At 44.1% G+C, this 22,314-nt stretch overlaps 4 protein-coding genes across 10 annotated transcripts in view; 1 reads left to right on the top strand and 3 right to left on the bottom strand.

Annotated features, from left to right (window-relative positions):
* LOC106613358 (ubiquitin carboxyl-terminal hydrolase 32) overlaps positions 1 to 11,073 on the bottom strand; it is a 107,328-nt gene extending 96,255 nt beyond the window's left edge. For 2 of the 7 annotated variants that reach the window (XM_045724865.1, XM_045724868.1), the window contains exon 1: positions 10,612 to 11,069. In XM_045724865.1, the coding sequence (XP_045580821.1) occupies positions 10,612 to 10,705 (94 nt within the window). In that variant the 5' untranslated portion in view covers positions 10,706 to 11,069. Of the gene's footprint in view, positions 1 to 1,652; positions 1,805 to 10,611 lie in introns of those variants that run through there. The other 5 variants (XR_006771245.1, XR_006771244.1, XM_045724869.1 and 2 more) reach the window with 5 other exon arrangements.
* Positions 7,576 to 10,595, bottom strand: LOC106613362 (uncharacterized). Its single transcript, XM_014215513.2, has 2 exons — positions 9,595 to 10,595; positions 7,576 to 8,854 (listed from the first exon to the last, which is right to left on the bottom strand). Exons 1-2 carry the CDS (start codon positions 9,784 to 9,786, stop codon positions 7,835 to 7,837), a joined length of 1,212 nt encoding a protein of 403 aa, XP_014070988.1. The 5' UTR covers positions 9,787 to 10,595; the 3' UTR covers positions 7,576 to 7,834.
* An 11-nt stretch (positions 11,074 to 11,084) lies between the features above and the next one.
* On the top strand, positions 11,085 to 12,716 carry LOC123724106 (extensin-like). Its single transcript, XM_045687046.1, has one exon. It carries the CDS (start codon positions 11,085 to 11,087, stop codon positions 12,714 to 12,716), a length of 1,632 nt encoding a protein of 543 aa, XP_045543002.1.
* A 901-nt stretch (positions 12,717 to 13,617) lies between these two features.
* On the bottom strand, positions 13,618 to 21,046 carry LOC106613363 (intraflagellar transport protein 20 homolog). The gene is made up of 5 exons (XM_014215517.2): positions 20,901 to 21,046; positions 17,460 to 17,630; positions 17,096 to 17,181; positions 16,669 to 16,772; positions 13,618 to 14,633 (listed from the first exon to the last, which is right to left on the bottom strand). The coding sequence occupies exons 2-5, from the start codon at positions 17,584 to 17,586 to the stop codon at positions 14,552 to 14,554; spliced, it is 399 nt and encodes a 132-aa protein (XP_014070992.1). The 5' UTR covers positions 17,587 to 17,630; positions 20,901 to 21,046; the 3' UTR covers positions 13,618 to 14,551.
* Positions 21,047 to 22,314: the final 1,268 nt, after the last annotated feature.

Here is a 22,314-nt window from a genome sequence, read left to right as displayed (position 1 = left end):
TGCCGTTGTGATAATTGACTCAGCACTAGGCATAGCTATACAAGAACACAGTAAAGAATATCCTGATCTTAAGAGAGAAATACATCCAGCTGGTCTAGTATAAGAACACAGCTGACATCTCATGCTTTCTCTCTAACGTCACTGATTGGCACAAAAAAATGTTTAAAAACATAAAACAAATACAAAGAAAAAGGTTCACTAATGAACTCATACAGTAGACTAGTTATGTTATGAGATCTAGCAGACACAAGTAATGAATGTGGGGCGGCTTGTAGCCTAGCGGTTAGAGGCAGGTAGGTAGCCTGGCTCTAACCACTAGGCTACCTGCCGCCTGCCTCTAACCACTAGGCTACCTGCCGCCTGCCTCTAACCACTAGGCTACCTGCCGCCTGCCTCTAACCGAAAGGTTGCTGGATCGAATCCCCGAGCTGACAAGGTAAACATCCGTCATTCTGCCCCTGAACAAGACTGTTAACCCACTGTCATTATAAATAAGATTTTGTTCTTAACTGACTTGCCTATTTAAATAAAATAAAAAATAAATAAATCGCTTATAAACATTCACCTAGCAAACATTTTTTTTTATTACTCAGAGCGACCTTTCCAACATAATCCTAAACATTGCGTGTCCTGTTAAAATGAGGTTTTGGTTCAGTCTGCAGTTTGTTCTGAAACACTTGACAGAGACACTGACAGCTGGCTACTGTAACCGTTCACTAGCTGGAATTATCCATGTGTAGAAACACAGTCTGGCTACTGGCTACTGTAACCGTTCACTAGCTGGAATTATCCATGTGTAGAAACACAGTCTGGCTACTGGCTACTGTAACCGTTCACTAGCTGGAATTATCCATGTGTAGAAACACAGTCTGGCTACTGGCTACTGTAACCGTTCACTAGCTGGAATTATCCATGTGTAGAAACACAGTCTGGCTACTGTAACCGTTCACTAGCTGGAATTATCCATGTGTAGAAACACAGTCTGGCTACTGGCTACTGTAACCGTTCACTAGCTGGAATTATCCATGTGTAGAAACACAGTCTGGCTACTGTAACCGTTCACTAGCTGGAATTATCCATGTGTAGAAACACAGTCTGGCTACTGGCTACTGTAACCGTTCACTAGCTGGAATTATCCATGTGTAGAAACACAGTCTGGCTACTGGCTACTGTAACCGTTCACTAGCTGGAATTATCCATGTGTAGAAACACAGTCTGGTTACTGGCTACTGTAACCGTTCACTAGCTGGAATTATCCATGTGTAGAAACACAGCCTGGCTACTGTAACCGTTCACTAGCTGGAATTATCCATGTGTAGAAACAGTCTGGCTACTGTAACCGTTCACTAGCTGGAATTATCCATGTGTAGAAACAGTCTGGCTACTGTAACCGTTCACTAGCTGGAATTATCCATGTGTAGAAACACAGTCTGGCTAGCCATGGCATGAGAAAGCAAGTTTTAGTTGGCTAGACAACCCATCTCTAGCGGTTGGCTAGTTAGTTACTGTAGATAAACTAATATAACGTTAGTGATGGATTAGTTGACTAGACAACCCATCTCTAGCGGCTGGCTAGTTAGCTAACGTTAGTTACTGTAGCTAAACTAATATAACGTTAGTGATGGATTACTAACAAGACAGCACACGTTTACCTCTTTTGACCGCCTCGTCATACGAAAGGAAACCTATCCTTGACTCCTTGGCACCCATGTTGCCCTCATTTCACTACGATGTGAGAAAATACATGTTGAACGGCGATGTGTTTTCTCTGTTTTGAACGGACGACGCCCCTCCTCACCGACGCCATGTTTACTTTGATCACATGACCGGAAGTTCCCCGGGTCACCTGATTAGTCGGTATGGAATGGTTGTGCAGTGTGCACATGATGTATTCGTGCAGGCTATGGACTGAACACAATACAGACACTTTTCATATGCTCTTACAAATTACCCCTATGTTGCCTAATCGTGTCACACAATGAAACAATTTTGGTCCGTCTACTTTAGGCTAACATTTTGTAAAACTGTCAAAGTTGTCCTTGTCTCTGTCTCCCCCCTGTGAGATATAGCTGAAAGGGTTTTATTATAAAGTTTGCAGAATATGCAGTGCACAAGATAAAGCTTGTCAAAATTCAGTATTGCAGTGTGAAAGTTATATTTGTCTAACAGTTGGTCTACTGGTATAATGCTGTACTTTAGCACTAGTTTATTCGTTATTATAAACTGGGTGGTTCGAACCCTGAATGCTGATTGGTTAACAGCCGTGGTATGTCAGACCGTATACCACGGGTATCACAAAACATTTACTGCTCTAATTATGTTGGTAACAAGTCTATAATAGCAATAAGGCACCTCGGGGGATTGTGGTGTATCCAGGCTCTCCGTGTTGCGTCGCGCATAAGAACAGCCCTTAGCCATGGTATGTGTGTATGTATATGTATATATCTATATTTATTTCAGCTTTATTTAACCAGGTAGGCTAGTTGAGAACAAGTTCTCATTTACAACTGTGACCTGGCCAAGATAAAGCAATGCAGATTCGACACAATACAACAACACAGAGTTACACATGGAGTAACCAAACATACAGTCAATAATACAATAGAAAAAGTCTATATACAATGTGTGCAAATGAGGTAGGATAAGAGAGTTAAGGCAATAAATAGGCCATGGTGGCAAAGTAATTACAATATAGCAGTTAAACACTGGAGTGATAGATGTGCAGAATATGAATGTGCAAGTAGAGATACTGGGGTGCAAAGGAGCAAGATAAATACATAAATACAGTATGGGGATGAGGTAGATTGGCTGGTATATTGGCCACACCCCCTCGGGCCTTATTGCTTAATTAGAATTACTAAATTCTCTATTATGTGCTGTATACATGATGTTATGCGTGATATAACATGATTATCTACAATATGTGATCATTTGCACAGATCAGCAATAGTCAAGAATGTTGACACCTAAAACAATAGAAACAAATATATATTTTTATTCACGTATACCTGTCTTGAGCCCTATACTACGAATGTAGTTTGAGGAGTTAGCAAGTCAACGGAATTCAACGTGGGATAACCAACACTTGTAAAAGTCTATTTCACATGATAGTCTACTTAATATGCAAGACACCTTTTCTTTGATTTAGGAAATTAAAACGTAGCACTGACATTCCTCTGGTTTTGATGTTTCAACATTGTCTCAATGAAAAGGTCTGCGTTCGATTAGCAACGTGCAACATGCACGCGTGGTTACAAGCCTGCTAGAGTTATAATGGATAAAGCCTGAGCTGGAATAGGAAGCTAACCGAAGCTGGCTAACCGAAGCTGGCTAACCGAAGCTGGCTAACCGAAGCTGGCATACTGAAGCTGGCTAGTTTTAGACAACCCAGAGTAGATCTAGTTTGCTTTGTACTATACCCCTCTGCATAGCCACTGGAAGTAGGGGTGCTGAGGGTACTAAAAAAAAATATATAAAATAATTCCCCCAAATATAATATATTATAAAAATGATTATAATTGAGAAAATAATAATGTCTAACAAAAGTAGTGCATTGGGCCCTTAATAGTCCTGTATTAGCGGATATATCGCTCTGCAGCTCCAGCGTGGACACAAATATTTGCCCAGCCTCCGTCTGTCTTCCTCTCAAGCTCTCCCTGGACTGTCACTCCTCCTCTTCCTCGTTCTCAATCTCTCCCTAGACTGAGGGTCCTTCTCTTCCTCTCTCTCTCACTGGACTGTTGGTCCTACTCTTCCTCCCTCTCTGGACTGTTGCTCCTACTCTTCCTCCCTCTCTGGACTGTTGCTCCTACTCTTCCTCCCTCTCTGGACTGTTGCTCCTCCTCTTCCTCCCTCTCTGGACTGTTGCTCCTCCTCTTCCTCCCTCTCTGGACTGTTGCTCCTCCTCTTCCTCCCTCTCTGGACTGTTGCTCCTCCTCTTCCTCCCTCTCTGGACTGTTGCTCCTCCTCTTCCTCCCTCTCTGGACTGTTGCTCCTCCTCTTCCTCCCTCTCTGGACTGTTGGCCCTCTGTCTTTTGCTCTTTCTGTCTCTCCTAGCAGGAAACCCCACTCTTCCTCCTCTTCTTCCTCTCCTTCACTCTCTTCCTCCACTAGACCGTCAACCTCCACCTCTATTTCAGCCCTCTCCTCCTCTTCCTCCTCTCCTTCACTATGCTGATTGTACGGAGATTGTGACAGCTGGTTAAATGGTGTCCCTTGAGAAGGCAGGAACAAGCTGTATGTCAGGAGAAGGAGAAGGCAAGGACAAGCTGTATGTCAGGAGAAGGAGAAGGCAAGAACAAGCTGTATGTCAGGAGAAGGAGAAGGCAAGAACAAGCTGTATGTCAGGAGAAGTGCAGAATTATCATAAGGAGATGTGTACTTAGAATACGGAGGAGGAATGGAGGGGAAAAAGAGAGGCAGAGGAGGTCTAAGAGAGAGAGGGAGGAAGACGGTGAGCTTGAGTTGGTTTAAAATGGCGGAAAAAAGGGAAATGTTTTGTTAAAGAAGAATGGTAGAAAGTGTAAGCAGAGTGATCTGAAGACAGGAGGAGAAATGGAAGTGAATGAGGGCGAAGTATCCGAGGTGTTAGGTGTGGTGAAGTTCTCGGAGGCCGAAGCTTGCACACCAAGGGTCAAGATAAAGATGAGTCTGTGACAGTAGGAGTGAAGTTTTTGGAAAAATGTCCTGTGCGAGAGAGGCAGGTTGAGGTTTCCAGGGTTAGAGTAGTGCAGAAGTTGTCATATGCTGAGGGTGTGAAGAAAGTAGAGGAAGATGGGTCAAGGTGGAAGGATACTGAGAGGAGTAGTAGATCTGTACCAGTACAGAGGGAGAGGCCAACAAGTTATATATACTTCAGTGAGATTGGATTTGTAGCAGTTACAGAAGTGGTTATCTACTGTATTGCAGGGACGGAACGTAAGTCACAGAAAATTTTAGTTGTGGTGGTTTGGTGGCTCGGCACATGTGACTAATAAAATTTGATTTGGTGGCAGCTGCAGAGAGGTATTTGGGTGTGTGAGACTTGACATCAGAAGAGTTACAGGGTGTGTTAAGTGGTGGTGTCTCATCCTTTCAAGTTGTTGGCCTGCGGGAGGACTACATAGATTTAAATAGTGGATCACTTGCTTCTACACCTGCATTGCTTGCTGTTTGGGGTTTTAGGCTGGGTTTCTGTACAGCACTTTGTGACATCAGCTGATGTAAGAAGGGCTTTATAAATACATTTGATTGATTGAGTAGGGTGTTGTTGTTTTTTTTACATTATTTTTGTGAGTGTAGTGTTAGATGGTAGGGTATTTATTTATTTTTTCAAGCTAATTATAAAGGAGTTGTACTCCAGTCTAGTAGGTGGCGGTAATGCAACATGTACTAGATGCCATCCGCCGTTAAACACCATCGAAGAAGAGCGTAGTCACTCTTTTTGACTAGCTAGCGACGACGTTTGAACTTCCAGATCCGGTGTTTTATGTCTGTTTACGAACACTAGCTACAGGTCAGGCTAGTCTGGTAGTTTATGCTTTACGACACGACTTTTTAGACACAGAGGCAAACATGGCTCTTTTTAAAGATGTTATTGCTCGAGGTTGAACAGCTATTACTACAGAGGAGAAGGAGGAAAAAAAGACGGAGAAAATTTAGTTTGTCCACTGAACACTACAGGAGGGGACGATGGAGAATTGAATTGAAGACATGTCTCTTGTCCAACCTATGCGAAGCATTGACGGAAAAACAACATTTCTAATACTTTCGGATGTCGGTTGCCAGATTTGAGGACTTGTTTCAGCGGCTTGCCCGTAATTGCTGCAGAAAGGATGTCTGATACCTTTCGGTTTTTGTCGAGTGGCAGCAAATAGCAAAGTATCGCTGCAAATGATAATTTATAATGTAGGAATCCCGACAGTTTGTGCCATCGTCACTGAAGCGTGCCAGTCCCATGGGGAGGCGCACAATAGACCCAGCGTCGTCCAGGTTTAGCCGGGGGAGGCTGTCATTGTAAATAAGAATTTGTTCTTAACTGACTTGCCGAGTTAATTAAAATTAAAATGGTTGACTGTTTCATGTTGTGAGCTACACACTTGGTTTTGCTATTTCTATTATTCACATTTGACATCTAAAGAGTAATCACAGTCACTTCCTCCTTGTTTTAGTTTTTCATATTTTTTGGGAGGCTAGACCCTCAAGACATTTACCTAACCTTGTATTGTGTAGTGGTCTTTCAATAGAGAACTTCCTGCTTGGGTACATGTGAGTGTCCAGCTGTAGCCAATGAGGACCCCTAAGACATTAACCTCATCTACATAGCTCAGTACAAGTTTACTGAGTGACTGATTCGAAACAGTAATATTGTCTGTCACAAATACATTTGCAGACCTTTTTAGATATTTAATTCCTATCATAAGAGGTGACTTGTGAAATGTAAATCACAAAAGTGTGATGAAAGTGGACATAAGATAAAACACTCATGTAAACACCAGTAACATGTGAACCCCCCAGTAAATGAACGACCATCCTAAAGTATGAGGAAGAAAATAAAATAAAAAGCGCAGCAGTTTTTGGGGCGAGACAAACGGGAGACGTTCATCAGTAAGAATAGACACCATCCATGGTACCATGCCGTCGAAGGGCTCAACTCCATCTCTCGGCTATCACCCCCCCCAACACCAAGAAGCAGATGGCAAATACAATATAAGCAATCTTAAAACATCCACCTGGGCTCCTTTGAGTTAAAATGTTTACCCAAAATAACTGATTTCCCACTGTCGTCTTGTTTTCTGATGATTTAACTAGCCCTGCTAATCTTATAACACGGACACTGAATATCTCCCACTCACAATTTCTCTCATCCAGAAAAGAGCCGATTTCACATGTTCTAACTAGGTCTGCTAAACATAAGATCACAATCACACTGACTGTACGAAAGGACTCGGCTGCATGACGAGTACACACTGGTGTCTGTCTGACGATGTTTAAGGTGAACACCAAGCTAATCCAGTTGTCTGACAGTCGGTGGGGCACAGCAGCGGCAGCCCCGCTCCTCGTCTCTAACCCTTTTCCAGTTTGAGAACATACCGGCCCTGAATCTTTCTCCATGTTTCTCTGATATCAGTATCGGTGTTCAAATGTTGTGACATCTCCCTACAACTTGTCTTTCACTTGCTTGTCCGATTAACAACCGCATCGAAGGGTTGGAGAAGATATCGTTTAGTCTCACCAGCTCGCACACAGGCTCCTCTAAACTGGACATGGACATAATTGGATTTAGCAAATCTCTAAATAATAAGGCCCAGTTTGTGTATTTTCTGTAGACCCCTTTAATCTCTGGCTTTCCCCTGTGGATATCATTGAAAAGTGTCATGTAAAAAGTTTGCCATTGACAGAATATGCAGTGCATAGGATGAGGCTTGTCTAGATACAGTATTAATACAGTGTGAAAGTAATATTCTGGAATGATTTACCACATGTATGAATGAACCATATTATGTAGTCTGTGATAAAGTATTCCTCTATGATATCTGATCAGATCGACATCTGCACACACGTCAGCAAGTCAAGAATGTTGACACCTAAACAAAAAAAGGCAAAGAAATGTTTATTTTCTAAAACTGATTTCCAATACAAAATAAAATGGCAATTGACATTCAGTGACACAAGATGTCATAACATCTTGTTATAACACTTGGTGTATCATATTTATGACCATGTTATGAAGTACAGTTCAGTGTCACCACCTGTATTGTAAGTTGGTACCCAAACTATGATTGGTCCCTTGTTGTTCAGAGATGTAGCCCAGGCCTAGATCTGTAATCTACAGACTCTTTGTTAGGCTACTTCTCTAATCACTCTCACAGGTGAGGTTTAATCCAAAGTATTCAGTCTCTGAATCCACTGTTGAATCAGAATCCTCTTCCTGTCTGTCATTTCCTTCTAGTGCTGATAATGTTTGTCCCTCTTCCTCTCTTTCTGTCTCTCCTAGCAGGGAACCCCTGTCTTTCTCCTCTCCTCTCTCTTCCTGCACTGTTGATCCTCTTTCGGTCTCTCCTAGCAGGAAACCCCACTCTTCCTCCTCTTCACTCTCTTCCGCCATTGGACCCCCAACCTCCACCTCTATTTCAGCTTTCTCCTCATCCTCCTCCTCTTCTTCCTCTCTTCCGGTCTCCTCTGTCGGTTTAGCAGTAGGAGGTGGTCGTGGGCAGACTTCACCGTTGACACTATGTTGGAAAAACAGCTCACAGTCCTCCCTCCAGCATTTGATGTTGATGTTGTACCCAGCTGCCTTCATCTCGTTCTGCTTACTGCTGGCACATTGGTATGATGTTACAATGCCCATCTTAGAGAGTCTTTTGAAAATGGGCTTAACCCCTCCTTGGGTCAGTGTGGAGTTGATGACATAGGCCAGTGCAGAAAGCCTGGGGTTTCTACCTCTCAGGGCCACAGAGGCGGCTACACAGTTATGGATGGTGGATCCACCTGTTGCAGTATTGATGGTGGTATAAAGCCATGGTGTCTTCTTGGACAACTCATCATCCAACGCTTTGTATGAAAAACACTTCATATTCTCCAACGAGGTACTACTCAAGATGCAAGGTTCAAAAACATTAGGGAGGCTTGCATATGCCTTGTCCTCCGCTTGTATTTTGTTTACAATCTGCTTTCTGATTTCTTGGGATATGTTCTCATTTGTCATTGCAAAATTAGCCAAGGTCACCACATTGCCCATAGCCAAGTTTTCAATCATGCCTGAAAATTCTGAAGAAATTACCTTCCTCTTTTGCTTCCACATCCTTCCCTTGTTGTCAGGGGAACCAACTCCTGGTTTTGGATGACTCCATTTTGTGTCGTATGTAATGACAACCTGCAGAATAATATGGATCAAACATTAGATCTATATTATGAACATACACATCTAGTGTCGAGGGCTTGGTGTTGCACGTCTGGTGTCGGGGGCTTGGTGTTGCACGTCTAGTGTCGGGGGCTTGGTGTTGCACGTCTAGTGTCGGGGGCTTGGTGTTGCACGTCTAGTGTCGGGGGCTTGGTGTTGCACGTCTAGTGTCGGGGGCTTGGTGTTGCACGTCTAGTGTCGAGGGCTTGGTGTTGCACACACGTTCTGGACATTGCAACAGTTCATTCATGCATAGATCATCAGAAACACTACCAACATAACCACCAACATGCATACAGGTTTCAGACCACCAACATGCATACAGGTTTCAGACCACCGACATGCATACAGGTTTCAGACCACCGACATGCATACAGGTTTCAGACCACCGACATGCATACAGGTTTCAGACCACCAACATGCATACAGGTTTCAGACCACCGACATGCATACAGGTTTCAGACCACCAACATGTATACAGGTTTCAGACCACCGACATGCATACAGGTTTCAGACCACCAACATGTATACAGGTTTCAGACCACCGACATGCATACAGGTTTCAGATGGAAACGCAACGGTTATCGACAGCTGTATAAGATGCTTGGTTAGTATAGCCAGAGTTGATGTCTCAAGAGACAGTCTACATTAGTTAGAGTTGTAGCTATAAATGATCGTGTTAGGATTATAGAGAGGTATAATGTTATAGCTACCTCAACCATAATGTTTTTCTCGGAGGGCTTTGTAGAGGCATTGCATCTCTTCTTGGCACCCCTGCCTGTAGCTGATGGGCTTTGTTCCCGTTGACGCTTCTTCTCGGGTACCTCATTCAAGGCATTACAGTTAAAACACCTGGTCTTGGTAGCATCTCTTCCTGTCTCTACTTGGCCTTGTTGGGACTTCATAACTTCTTCGCCGGGAGTTCCAAACGCCGGTGTTTGCGTTTTCAACCTTACTAATGTTACGAAAACACTTTTGACATATCATTGTCGATGTATCTTCGTGCAGTGTCAGGTTTATGCCCAGGGTTGATAACCTAGTCAGAATAGTACAATTCGACTTTGACACAAGGGAACGCACATGTTGGAGCGCACCAAATATCCTTAGATTTTGATCGCAGAGACGGCATCTATCAAGATGGTTTGCAGCTTTAGGCATAGTTCAACAAAACAGTATTAACTAAACTGTACCATAACAATGTCAACAAACTGAAAACGTCTCATCCCGACTTTCTGGCTGCCAGTGTCGCGATAAAAATCACGTGTAATTTAGACATATAGGGAGGGCCTGGTTCGAATTGTGTTTATCTACCTCCCTAGGCGTGGGAGTAAATCACTGGTCGGTTGAAAGTCAAGGAAGGAAGGTTGCTGTGTTTAAAATGTGTACAGTCTACAGGTTCAGTACTGCCCCTCAGCTAGATCAACCAAGCAAAAAGCCCAATAGAATCGAGCCATCCGACCAACCTTACCACCACACTAGCCTACCCCTCTTTTGCTTCAATTCTCGCTAAAACATTTTTTCAATTAAAACTTAGAAAGCTGTATATAGTTTTGGTGTATATTTCCTTTGCTACATTATGGGTATTCTTCGTATATTAGAGATACGTTTTTATATATCTTCAGTTGTTGCTTCCTGCAATTCCTACATGAAAAAAAGGTGTTGTTGTTATTATTAAATGAAAGATATTTGGGGATGAGTTCAGAGACCCCATGATGCTTGATCCCCCCTACCTGGTTCAAGTCCTTCATCTCCTGCGAGGACCTGGTCCAAACAAATGTCTTCCCCGTAGCTGCAAACGCATTCCTCAAAAGGTCCATATAACATGAGATATGTCCCAAATGGCACTCTTGTGCACTACTTTTGACCAGGACGGTCAAAACTAGTGCACTACATAGGGAATCGGGCCCCATACGGCTAGCAAACTAATGTAAACATCTGTGGTGTTGAGATTGACCAAAATTAGGCCCATGTTGCAAGAAGACCTTTGATTTGACACGTAGTAGATAGTAATTTAGTCGTGTGTAACTCAGCCCTTTATCAGTGTATGTATCCCAAATTGCACCCTATTCCCCATGTGCTGCACTACTTTTGACCAGAGCCCTATGGGTAGTGTACAATATAGGGTGCCATTTGAAACGACGACGTTATGTCATAGATCAGACGTGACGACAAGGCTGTCATGACATGAGCTGAAATCAAGCTGATGCGGTTTTCTTCCAAGAGGCTGCAAGTGGATCAGGACCCCCGGCATTGTCTAAACCACCACTTCCCCCGAGCCCCCACCCTCTACCACCCCTTCCCCACAGAGCCACCACCCTGGTCCCCACCCTCTACCCACCCCTTCCCCACAGAGCCACCACCACCACCCTCTACCCACCCCTTCCCCACAGAGCCACCACCCTCTACCCACCCCTTCCCCACAGAGCCACCACCACCCCCTCTACCCACCCCTTCCCCACAGAGCCACCACCACCCTCTACCACCCCTTCCCCACAGAGCCACCACCACCCTCTACCACCCCTTCCCCACAGAGCCACCACCACCCTCTACCACCCCTTCCCCACAGAGCCACCACCACCCTCTACCACCCCTTCCCCACAGAGCCACCACCACCCTCTACCACCCCTTCCCCACAGAGCCACCACCACCCTCTACCACCCCTTCCCCACAGAGCCACCACCACCCTCTACCACCCCTTCCCCACAGAGCCACCACCACCCTCTACCACCCCTTCCCCACAGAGCCACCACCACCCTCTACCACCCCTTCCCCACAGAGCCACCACCACCACCCTCTACCACCCCTTCCCCACAGAGCCACCACCACCACCTCTACCCACCCCCTTCCCCACAGAGCCACCACCACCCTCTACCCACCCCTTCCCCACAGAGCCACCACCACCCCCTCTACCCACCCCTTCCCCACAGAGCCACCACCACCAACCCTCTACCACCCCTTCCCCACAGAGCCACCACCACCACCTCTACCACCCCTTCCCCACAGAGCCACCACCCTCTACCACCCCTTCCCCACAGAGCCACCACCACCACCCTCTACCACCCCTTCCCCACAGAGCCACCACCACCCTCTACCACCCCTTCCCCACAGAGCCACCACCACCCTCTACCACCCCTTCCCCACAGAGCCACCACCACCCTCTACCACCCCTTCCCCACAGAGCCACCACCCTGGTCCCCATCCTCTACCACCCCTTCCCCACAGAGCCACCACCACCCTCTACCACCCCTTCCCCACAGAGCCACCACCCTGGTTCCACCCTCTACTACTCCTTCCCCACAGAGCCCCCACCCCTACTCCTGGTCCCCATCCTAGCCACACATCCTCTACTACCCGTTCCCCACAGAGCCACCATCCTGGTCCCCATCCTCTACTACCCCTTCCCCACGGAGCCACTACCCCTTCCCAACAGAGCCCCACCCTGGTCCCCATCCTCTACTACCTGTTCCCCACAGAGCCCCCACCCTGGTCCCCATCCTCACAGCCCACCCTGGTCCCCATCCTCTACTACCCCTTCCCCACAGAGCCACCACCCTGGTCCCCATCCTCTACTACCCCTTCCCAACAGAGCCCCACCCTGGTCCCCATCCTCTACTACCTGTTCCCCACAGAGCCACCCCACCCTGGTCCCCATCCTAGCCCACATCCTCTACTACCCCTTCCCAACAGAGCCACCACCCTGGTCCCCATCCTCTACTACCCCTTCCCCACGGAGCCACTACCCATTCCCCACAGAGCCCCCACCCTGGTCCCCAGACCCAGAAAGAGCATTACACCCTGGCAGTCATCTATGCTCTGTACCTCCTGGTTCCTCTGATGCTGCTGCTCACAATGCTCTTCAGATCAGGGAGGAAATGACTCAGTTAAGGCCAAGGATGGGGAAATGACTCAGCTACGGCCAAGAAGATGAAATGAGACACATATTACTAGTCTGACTGACAGTACAGGCGGATTACTAGTCTGACTGACAGTACAGGCGGATTACTAGTCTGACTGACAGTACAGGCGGATTACTAGTCTGACTGACAGTACAGGCGGATTACTAGTCTGACTGACAGTACAGGCGGATTACTAGTCTGACTGACAGTACAGGCGGATTACTAGTCTGATTGACAGTACAGGTGGATTACTAGTCTGATTGACAGTACAGGTGGATTACTAGTCTGATTGACAGTACAGGTGGATTACTAGTCTGATTGACAGTACAGGTGGATTACTAGTCTGATTGACAGTACAGGTGGATTACTAGTCTGATTGACAGTACAGGTGGATTACTAGTCTGATTGACAGTACAGGTGGATTACTAGTCTGATTGACAGTACAGGTGGATTACTAGTCTGATTGACAGTACAGGTGGATTACTAGTCTGATTGACAGTACAGGTGGATTACTAGTCTGATTGACAGTACAGGTGGATTACTAGTCTGACTGACATACAGGTAGATTACTAGTCTGACAGTACAGGTAGATTACTAGTCTGATGGCCAATCTCAAAGTATGACCCCACTGTCTATCCATCCAGACAATAATCCCTCTAATCTAGACTATAGTACACATGTTCAGAGTGATTTTTTCCCCCCTTCTCAAGTGATGAATTATCAATTGGTACATTTTAAACCAAGAAAAATATCAAGGTTATGTTAAACATTCTTCATAAGCATTTAAATGTTTGATAATCTGCACACTGATGAGCAATGGTCAAGAATGTTGACACCAAGAAAATCTAAATATCATTTTTATTCAAGTATACCTCATCTATTGATGACGTACGTCTATTAACGTTTAACATAGATTAGATGAATGCAGAGTATGAGAATTTTTGAAAATTTCTGGATATATACACTGTAAACATAAAACGATTAATATACTTTTCGAATGTACTTAGTGTTTGGTTCTAAATCTGGCCTGAAATTCCAATAAGGCACCTGAGGGAAAATGTTCTGGTGTGGTCCCAGACAATGGTGAAATGATCAGATAAAACACGGACACAACTTATTCGTACCTTACATGTAAACAAACAGAGTTATGACAACAGTGAGGGGGGGGGGGGGGGGGGTGTACAGTCAACACTCAGCAACAAATAAATGATTCCCCCCCCCCCTCAAAATCATGAAATTATTTACAGTAACATGCAAATACCTTACTTAGCCGTTTACCTTTTCTACAAATGGAAAACAATCTATACATAGGAAATCCTTTGATATAAAGTATTAATCCATTCCTTTGTATATAAACAGCTTTCTTCCCCATTTGTACTGTAGTGGTGTGAAAGGTATGACGACTATAAAGACTCAGGTTCTAATTACATTCAAGCGTTCAACACTTAAAATGCAACAAAACAAATCATTATAACTGGGAAGGAGGTCACTTCATACACCTGCTAGTGAAATAAACATGTTTTGCTGTAAAAGACGGGTGACAAGTTACTTCTAACGTCGCATGTAGTCCGTCTGGCTGTCTAAGCAAAAACGTGTCCGTTTTAGTTGGGAGCAGTTTTGGATTGCTTGTGTGGGGTGTAAGAGAGGTTGTGTTCAGATGAGCGATTCCCATGAACCCATAGTGTAGTGGATATCACCCATAGAAAACAATACGACACCCTGGAAACATGGTCACACAAACGCACACTAATACTGCAGGCCTTCAACACGCTCCTTATTTCTGCAGAATGAACTGGTCAATGAACTCATTCTGCTCAGCCTCCACTTTGGAGAGAGCTTCATACTCGATACGATACCTGGAATAGATTAAACAAACAAAACTTAATTAAAACCCAGGCGACTAAATAACCGACCGGCCGGCCGACTAAATAACCGACCGGCCGACTAACCAACCGACCGACCGGCCGACTAAATAACCGACCGACCGACTAACCAACCGACCGGCCGGCCGACTAAATAACCGACCGGCCGGCCGACCGACTAAATAACCGACCGGCCGGCCGACCGACTAAATAACCGACCGGCCGGCCGACCGACTAAATAACCGACCGGCCGGCCGACCGACTAAATAACCGACCGACCGACTAAATAACCGGCCGACTTTAAGGCCAACCCTTGAGAATGAGACACTAACTGACTAGATTTCCTCATCATTATTGATTTCACAAGGAGTTTTGACACATCTTACATTTCTTTCCTAATAAATTTCCCCAATGACGTTCATTTTTTTTAATTATGTCCTTTTCTTTACCCCTTTTTCTCCCCCATTTCGTGGTAGCCAAATTGGTAGTTTGTCTTGTCTCATCGCTGCAATTCCCGTACGGACTCGGGAGAGGCGAAGGTCGAGAGCCGTGCGTCCTCCGAAACACGATCCAACCAAGCCGCACTGCTTCATGACACAATGCCCACGTAAACCCAGAAGCCAGCTGCACCAATGTGTCGGAGGAAACACCGTACACCTGGTGACCGTGTCAGAGTGCACTGCGCCCGGGCCCGCCACAGGAGTCGCTAGTGCGCGACGGGACAAGGACAACCCTGCAGGCCAAACCCTCCCCTAACCCGGACGACGCTGGGCCAATTGTGCGCCGCCCCATGCGTCTCCCGGTCGTGGCCAGCTGCGACAGAGCCTGGACTCGAACCCAGAATCTCTAGTGGCACAGCTAGCACTGCGATGCCTTAGACCACTGCGCCACTCGGGCGGCCAATCACGTTCGTTTCTGCCTTGAGGCAGAGCGGTCCTCAGAACAAGATGGAAGAAGAAAAACACTACATCTGCTCAGTCTTCTTAGCCTGGGTGCCAGTCCGTTTCTGCTCGCTTGCCAACACCATATGGAATTGTCATTGTGGGCAAAAGCACAAACAGATCTTGGACCATGCTACAGGGTCATTCCATGTCATTTCAGAAAATTATGAAACCCACCATCTCAGATTGTTTCCCCCAAAATAATTTCTGTAGTTAAAAAACAGATAAGATTAGCATTCCTGAAAAACATTATTTTGTTGAAATTGTATTTGACCTAAGAATTTAAGCTAATTGACTCCCACCAAAAAATGTCCCTTTTAATATATAGGATTCACATAATATTAAACAAAAATAGTACCCAACGTCTGATTTAGACCAAACTTCTTCCTGTCATTGAGTAAGAAATGAGGAATCCAACTTTGGGAATGCATTACATAGTATGAAGAAACAATAATACAAGCAGCAGCTCCATACTACATGTCAGACATTAGGAACTGATACTGTATACTGGTTGTTGGGGTGGGAGTGTCTTACTGTATACTGGTTGTTGGGGTGGGAGTGTCTTACTGTATACTGGTTGTTGGGGTGGGAGTGTCTTACTGTATACTGGTTGTTGGGGTGGGAGTGTCTTACTGTATACTGGTTGTTGGGGTGGGAGTGTCTTACTGTATACTGGTTGTTGGGGTGGGAGTGTCTTACTGTATACTGGTTGTTGGGGTGGGAGTGTCTTACTCATGCTTACAAAGAATTGTGTTCCAAATCGTATGTTAGGTACTATATTTATTGAACATTATATGAATCAGTTGGGAACCCCTCCTCCACAATTAAGGTTCCACCAACAACCTGTGATATGAATCCTATAAATAATAAATAAAAAGACCAATTTGGTTGCAATCAATTACCTTATTAATTTCTCAGACATCAAATTATATTTCAACATAATAAAATGTTTCACGAATACTAATCTGTTTCTAACAACAACAAAAAAACGATTTCAGAACAATCTGATATGGTGGGTGTCAATCATCTTTCTTGTGCCTTTTGAGGTGAAAATGATTATTTTTTTTATTTGTTTTAAGTCTTAATACCTCTCCAGCTGCATCATCTTCTCTGCTATCAGGGCCTGGAGCTGCTGTTGCTGGGCCTCCCTCTGCTTGGCCACAGACTTCAACAGATTCCTGGCTCCAATAGCCTGGGAGAAGGAGGAAGCAGTGCAGCAGCAGGTTGTTTACCCAGATAAGACGTCCTCAAGTCATTCCCACAGAAAAGTGCAACAGGTGTACTTAGTGGCCTAGCTAGATAGCAGTCAGTCCACTGTTTTGTTTTCAACCTGAGATTGCTTGCAAAAATAGGCAGATTATAGAGCCAGCGGGCACGTTGATCTGACTGACACGTTGAAACCAATTGACTGAAGGAGTGAACAACAAGCAGCTAATATCGGTGTGTGTGTGTGTCTGAGCCCTGTAAAGATGAGACTAAGAAACTCAACACTTTAGAGCCAACGTAGACCCTTACCTTCATCTTCTCTGTCTCTGCCTCTTTTGCCAAATCATCCACCAGCTCGATGAGACCACCTACTATCTTCTGAAACTGGCCCATTTCTGTGTATTGAATGAATGCACAAAAGTTTGTAAATACCCTACGCGGTAATTAGGGGTCAACAACATTTGAAGAAAACAGTTTTAACATTAGGAAGAGATGTGAGTGGACATCTCCACTGATCTTTACAAAAGAATATTCTATGCAAATTACAGAACCACAGTCGTCCATACCAAACTGCACCCTATTCCCTGGGCACTACTTTTTTGCCCAGGGCACACTATATAGGGAATATGGTGCCATTTGGGACACAAATCAGAAGATAATGGACTGCTCTTACTGTCAACAAAGTCTTCACACTCTTCCTTAAGCTCCCTGGTCTTCTGGTCCACCTCTGGTTCCAGCACCCGCAGCTTGTAGAGTTCATCAAAATGAAGACCAGCTTCAGCCAACGGGTCTTTCGCCATGGCCACAAGACCTGTCCCCAAGAGCTGGGTTATAGATTAGGGGGCTGGAAAAAAAACAACTGCTTTAACACCATGGATTAATAATTTATTTAACCATTTTATTTTATCCTGCATCCCAATATAGTCTAAAATAAGTTTCCTGTCCTCATCTCTCGATAATCTGCACTGATCTAAGAGGGAGGAATAGGTGAAAGATAACTTGAGGATTTGTATTATTTTGGGTCAGGTGTGTCACATTATTTTATTTATTTATTTATTTCACCTTTATTTAACCAGGTAGGCAAGTTGAGAACAAGTTCTCATTTACAATTGCGACCTGGCCAAGATAAAGCAAAGCAGTTTGACAACATACAAAAACACAGTTACACATGGAGTAAAACAACATACAATCAATGATGCAGTAGAAAAATAAAAAAATAAAAAATAAATAAACATTAGTATAGTAATGCATATGCCCCGCCCACCTGAGGATATATATTTTTTCAGACATCCATTTCCTGTGTCGGAGGGGTGCAACATCTTGTCACTAAAATTGAACGCTTTCATATTTCACTCATGCGACTCCATACTCTTGTCATGTTTTCCAGTTAACGTTACGACCGCGGAAATGGTTTGTAATGACCTGTCAAACACACCCCCGGGTAATTGCCGAAATGAAACGCAAACGGGGATACATTGTCTTTCCGTTGATTTTATGAGAAGACTTAAGCTTTGTCAGGGATTTAAAAACGCACCGCCTAAACATTTACATCACAGGCATTTCGCTACAACTGCAATACCATCTGCTTTGTATGCGACCAATAACATTTTATTTGAGAAAGAATAAAAGATTGATGGGTGTTCTTTTGAGGAATAAAAAAAAAGTACTAATTTAATCCAGTTTAAATGTTTACAAATGAGATGCGCTGAAATGAAAGCAACTTCAATAAACATTGTTACAGCACCTCCTCTTTCCAAAGATCTAATTTAACTTTAATCTATATAACAATATGTAAATATGAATAGTGTGTAAACAGTATTTGTTGTCTCTAGGCATCTTTCCAACTCATTTTAATGTAATATGTTGTTCTTGTCTATAACTGCATGGGCATTAGCTAATGGGGATCCTAATAAACGAAGCCACACAACAGTAATTAATGAGGCTGTCTAGACAAAAACAAAGCGTTTGATTGTTGCAGCCCTGTTCCACCCCTTTATGTTAACTTATTCACCCCCATCAATCTACACACAACATCCCATAATTACAAAGCAAAAAAAGAGGTTTAGTTATTTATGCTAAATTATTATTATTTTTTTAAATCTAACTTTTACATAAGTATTCAGACCCTTTACTCAGTACTTTGTTGAAGCACCTTTGGCAGTGATTACAGCCTCGAGTCTTCTTGGGTATGACGCTACAAACTTGGCACATGTGTATTTGGGGAGTTTCTTCCATTCCTCTCTGCAGATCCTCTCAAGCTCTGTCAGGTTGGATGAGGAGTGTTGCTTCAAAGCTATTTTCAGGTCTCTCCAGAGAGGTTCGATCAGGTTCAAGTCCAAGCTCTGGCTGGGCCACTCAAGGACATTCAAAGACTTGTCCTGAAGCCACTCCTGCACTGTCTTGGCTGTGTGCTTTGGTTTGTTGTCCTGATGGAAGGTGAACCATCACCCCAGTCTAAGGTCCTGAGTGCTCTGGAGCAGGTTTTCATAAAGGATCTCTCCATTCATCTTTCCCTTGATTCTGACTACTCTCCCAGTCCCTGCTGCTGAAAAACATCCCCACAGCATGATGCTGCCACCACCATGCTTCACCGTAGGGATGGTGCCAGGTTTCCTCCAGATGTGATGCTTGGCATTCAGGTCAAGTAGTTCAATCTTGGTTTCATCAGACCAAAGAATCTTGTTTCTCATGGTCTGAGAGTCCTTTAGGTGCCTCTTGGCAAACTCAAAACGGGCTGTCATGTGCTTTTTACTGAGGAATGGCTTCAGTCTGGCCACTCTACCATGAAGGCCTAATTGGTGGAGTGCTGCAGAGATGGTTGACCTTCTGGAAGGTTCTTCCATCTCCACAGAGGAACTCTGGAGCTCTGTCAGAGTGACCATCAGGTTCTTGGTCACCTCCCTGACCAAGGCCCTTCTCCCCCGTTTGCTCAGTTTGGCCAGGTGACCAGCTCTAGGAAGAGTATTGGTGGTTCCAAACGTCTTCCATTTAAGAATGGAAGCCACGGTGTTCTTGGGGACCTTCAATGCTGCAGAAATTTTTTGGTACCCTTCCCCAGATCTGTGCCGACACAATCCTGTCTCGGAGCTCTATGGACAATTCCTTCGACCTCGTCGCTTGTTTTTAAAAAAAAAAATATCTGACACGCACTGTCAACTGTGGAACCATATACAGAGTGGTGTGTGCCTTTCCAAATCGTGTCCAATCAATTATGGGGTATTGTGTGTAGATTGATGAGGGGGAAAAAAATATTTAATCTATTTCAGAGTAAGGTTATATAACAAAAGGTGGAAAATGCAAGGGGTCTGAATACTTTCCAAATACACTGTCTTTATTTTAACACAAAAAAGGTCAAAAGGTGAAAACACTGATACACTAAGAAAATATGAGTGCATTCTAATAAAGAAAGTGAAATTGTACAATAAATGAAATTCCTGAATTCCCACCAAAATCCCTGAACATTCATTATTTGTCCGTGCCAGTAAAATGTGCCATAATTCAGTAAATATCTAATGGACTATAAATATTCTAAAAGTTTGGAGTATCTTCATCCATTGCCCAACTTTTGCATTTATTCACTTTTTTTTTTTATAACCGTTTAACAATTTATGACCGTTGCTACATTGGTAAACGCGAGAAGTAGGTGACAAGAGAGAATGCCTGTTAGGAAAATATATTTACCTATAACAAAAATAAAAACATACCATTTCATTCTGTGACCTTTGACTAATCAATAGCAACATATCTGACATCAATTAGTTACGAATTAGTTGGCACACATGCAATAACCGTTAATCAGTCCTAGACCAGCTGCTACTTTGGCAATATTATGTAGCTAGGTTAACGTTAGCTAGCCAACGCCGGTTCTTCAGTGCGGTCTTACTACTTAACTAGCCATCTTGATAACTAATTAACGTTAGATGGCTATCTCACAACTTGCCCTTATCGGACTGTCCTGTTGTGGGCAAAATAGATAGTAGAGGCCAGTAGCAGAGCTAGGTAGCATTTAGCTGACCAGCTATTAGCCGAGCGTGAGTTGCTAACTACAATCTGTATAAAAGTCTTATTGTTTACAAGTGGGAAAAAAAACAATTAAAATCAGTAATTCACTTACCTTTAATGTATTTAAACGTAATATCAACGTGGCGGTTATGTGGCATATAATCCACAGGACACTTCGGCTGCCAGGGAACAGCTGTGTTTGACCAACTAGTGTAACTTCCGGTAGGGAGGATGAGTGCTTGATGGGAATTGTAGTACACAAGCGTTATTTGTAGTAAAACTCGTCGTGTTGCGGGAAAGGGTATCAAGCTAGACGGCGATGGATGGTGGTTGGAAGAGCGCGTTTATTTAAAATGGAAAAGAGTCGCGGTAGCTTTTGATGAAGAAGAACATCAAAACGAAGCAGCTGTTTTATAAGTTGGATGCACTGATTGTACGGAGATTGTGTCCCTTGAGAAGGCAAGGAACTAGATGTAACGTTATGTCAAAAGATGTGCAATATTAACATAAGGAGACGTATACTTAGAATACGGAGGAGGAATGGAGGGGAAAAAGAGAGGCAGAGGAGGTCTAAGAAAGAGAGGGAGGAAGACGGTGAGGTTGAGTAGGTTAAAAATGGCGGAAAAAAATGTAAGATGGTGTATTAAAGAAGAATGGTAGAAAGTGTAAGCAGAGTAATCTGAAGACGGGAGGAGAAATGAAGTGAATGAGGGCGAAGTATCCGAGGTGTTAGGTGTGGTGAAGTTCTCGGAGCCCGAGGCTTGCACACCAAGGGTCAAGATAAAGATGAGTCTGTGACAGTAGGAGTTGTTAGGGTTGAACTGGCTATTTGTATGCATAACCTTTATAATATACTGGGGAAGCTATGCTAAGTACATAAACTACGAGTAAATCATCTGTTGAAGACAAGAACTACAACCGGCAACAGGAAGTGCGTCACGACGCTGGGATCAGCCTACACGCCGACGACAGGAGGAGCAAGTTTAAACCACGCTCCTCCTCTCTCGGACAGGCCAGCATTGAGCAGGAACTATCTCTGTTAGAGTATAAAAGAGAAAACAATAGGATGTGTCACTCTCTTCTTCTGTTTTGCCCTGCGAGGTGTCACAGAGAGACCGTATACGAACGACACATTTACCATACACGTGTTTGCATTAATTAAAGTACAGCTAAATCAGAAGTTACTATGTGCTGACTATTTTGTTCTGTTACCAGAAACGAACTGTCGCAACATTAACAGAGTGAAGTTTTTGAGAAAAGTGGACCCTTGCCTTTTGGCTGATCCATTTGTGGTTTCAGGGTGGGTGAAAACAGTGGTCTTGTGATAATTGTTTGTATTTCTGCTGGTTAGAGGGAGAAGGTGCTCCGTGATAAACAAATGGGGGCAACAATGTGAATTGTTTTGGTCTCAAGAAAAGGGTGCCATTGAAAGTGATTTACTGGGGTAGCAGTAAAAGTTGACCAAGTGAAGGGAAAGATTCCAGGTGTTTGTGCTGCTCGTTGTTTGGTGTGACGCAGACAGGGTG

This window comes from Salmo salar, chromosome ssa09 (genome assembly GCF_905237065.1).
Source record: "Salmo salar chromosome ssa09, Ssal_v3.1, whole genome shotgun sequence".
In the NCBI taxonomy this organism is placed as follows: Eukaryota; Metazoa; Chordata; class Actinopteri; order Salmoniformes; family Salmonidae; genus Salmo; species Salmo salar.
The sequence above is the reverse complement of the archived record's forward strand: the minus strand, read 5'-3'. Positions and strand labels throughout refer to the sequence as shown.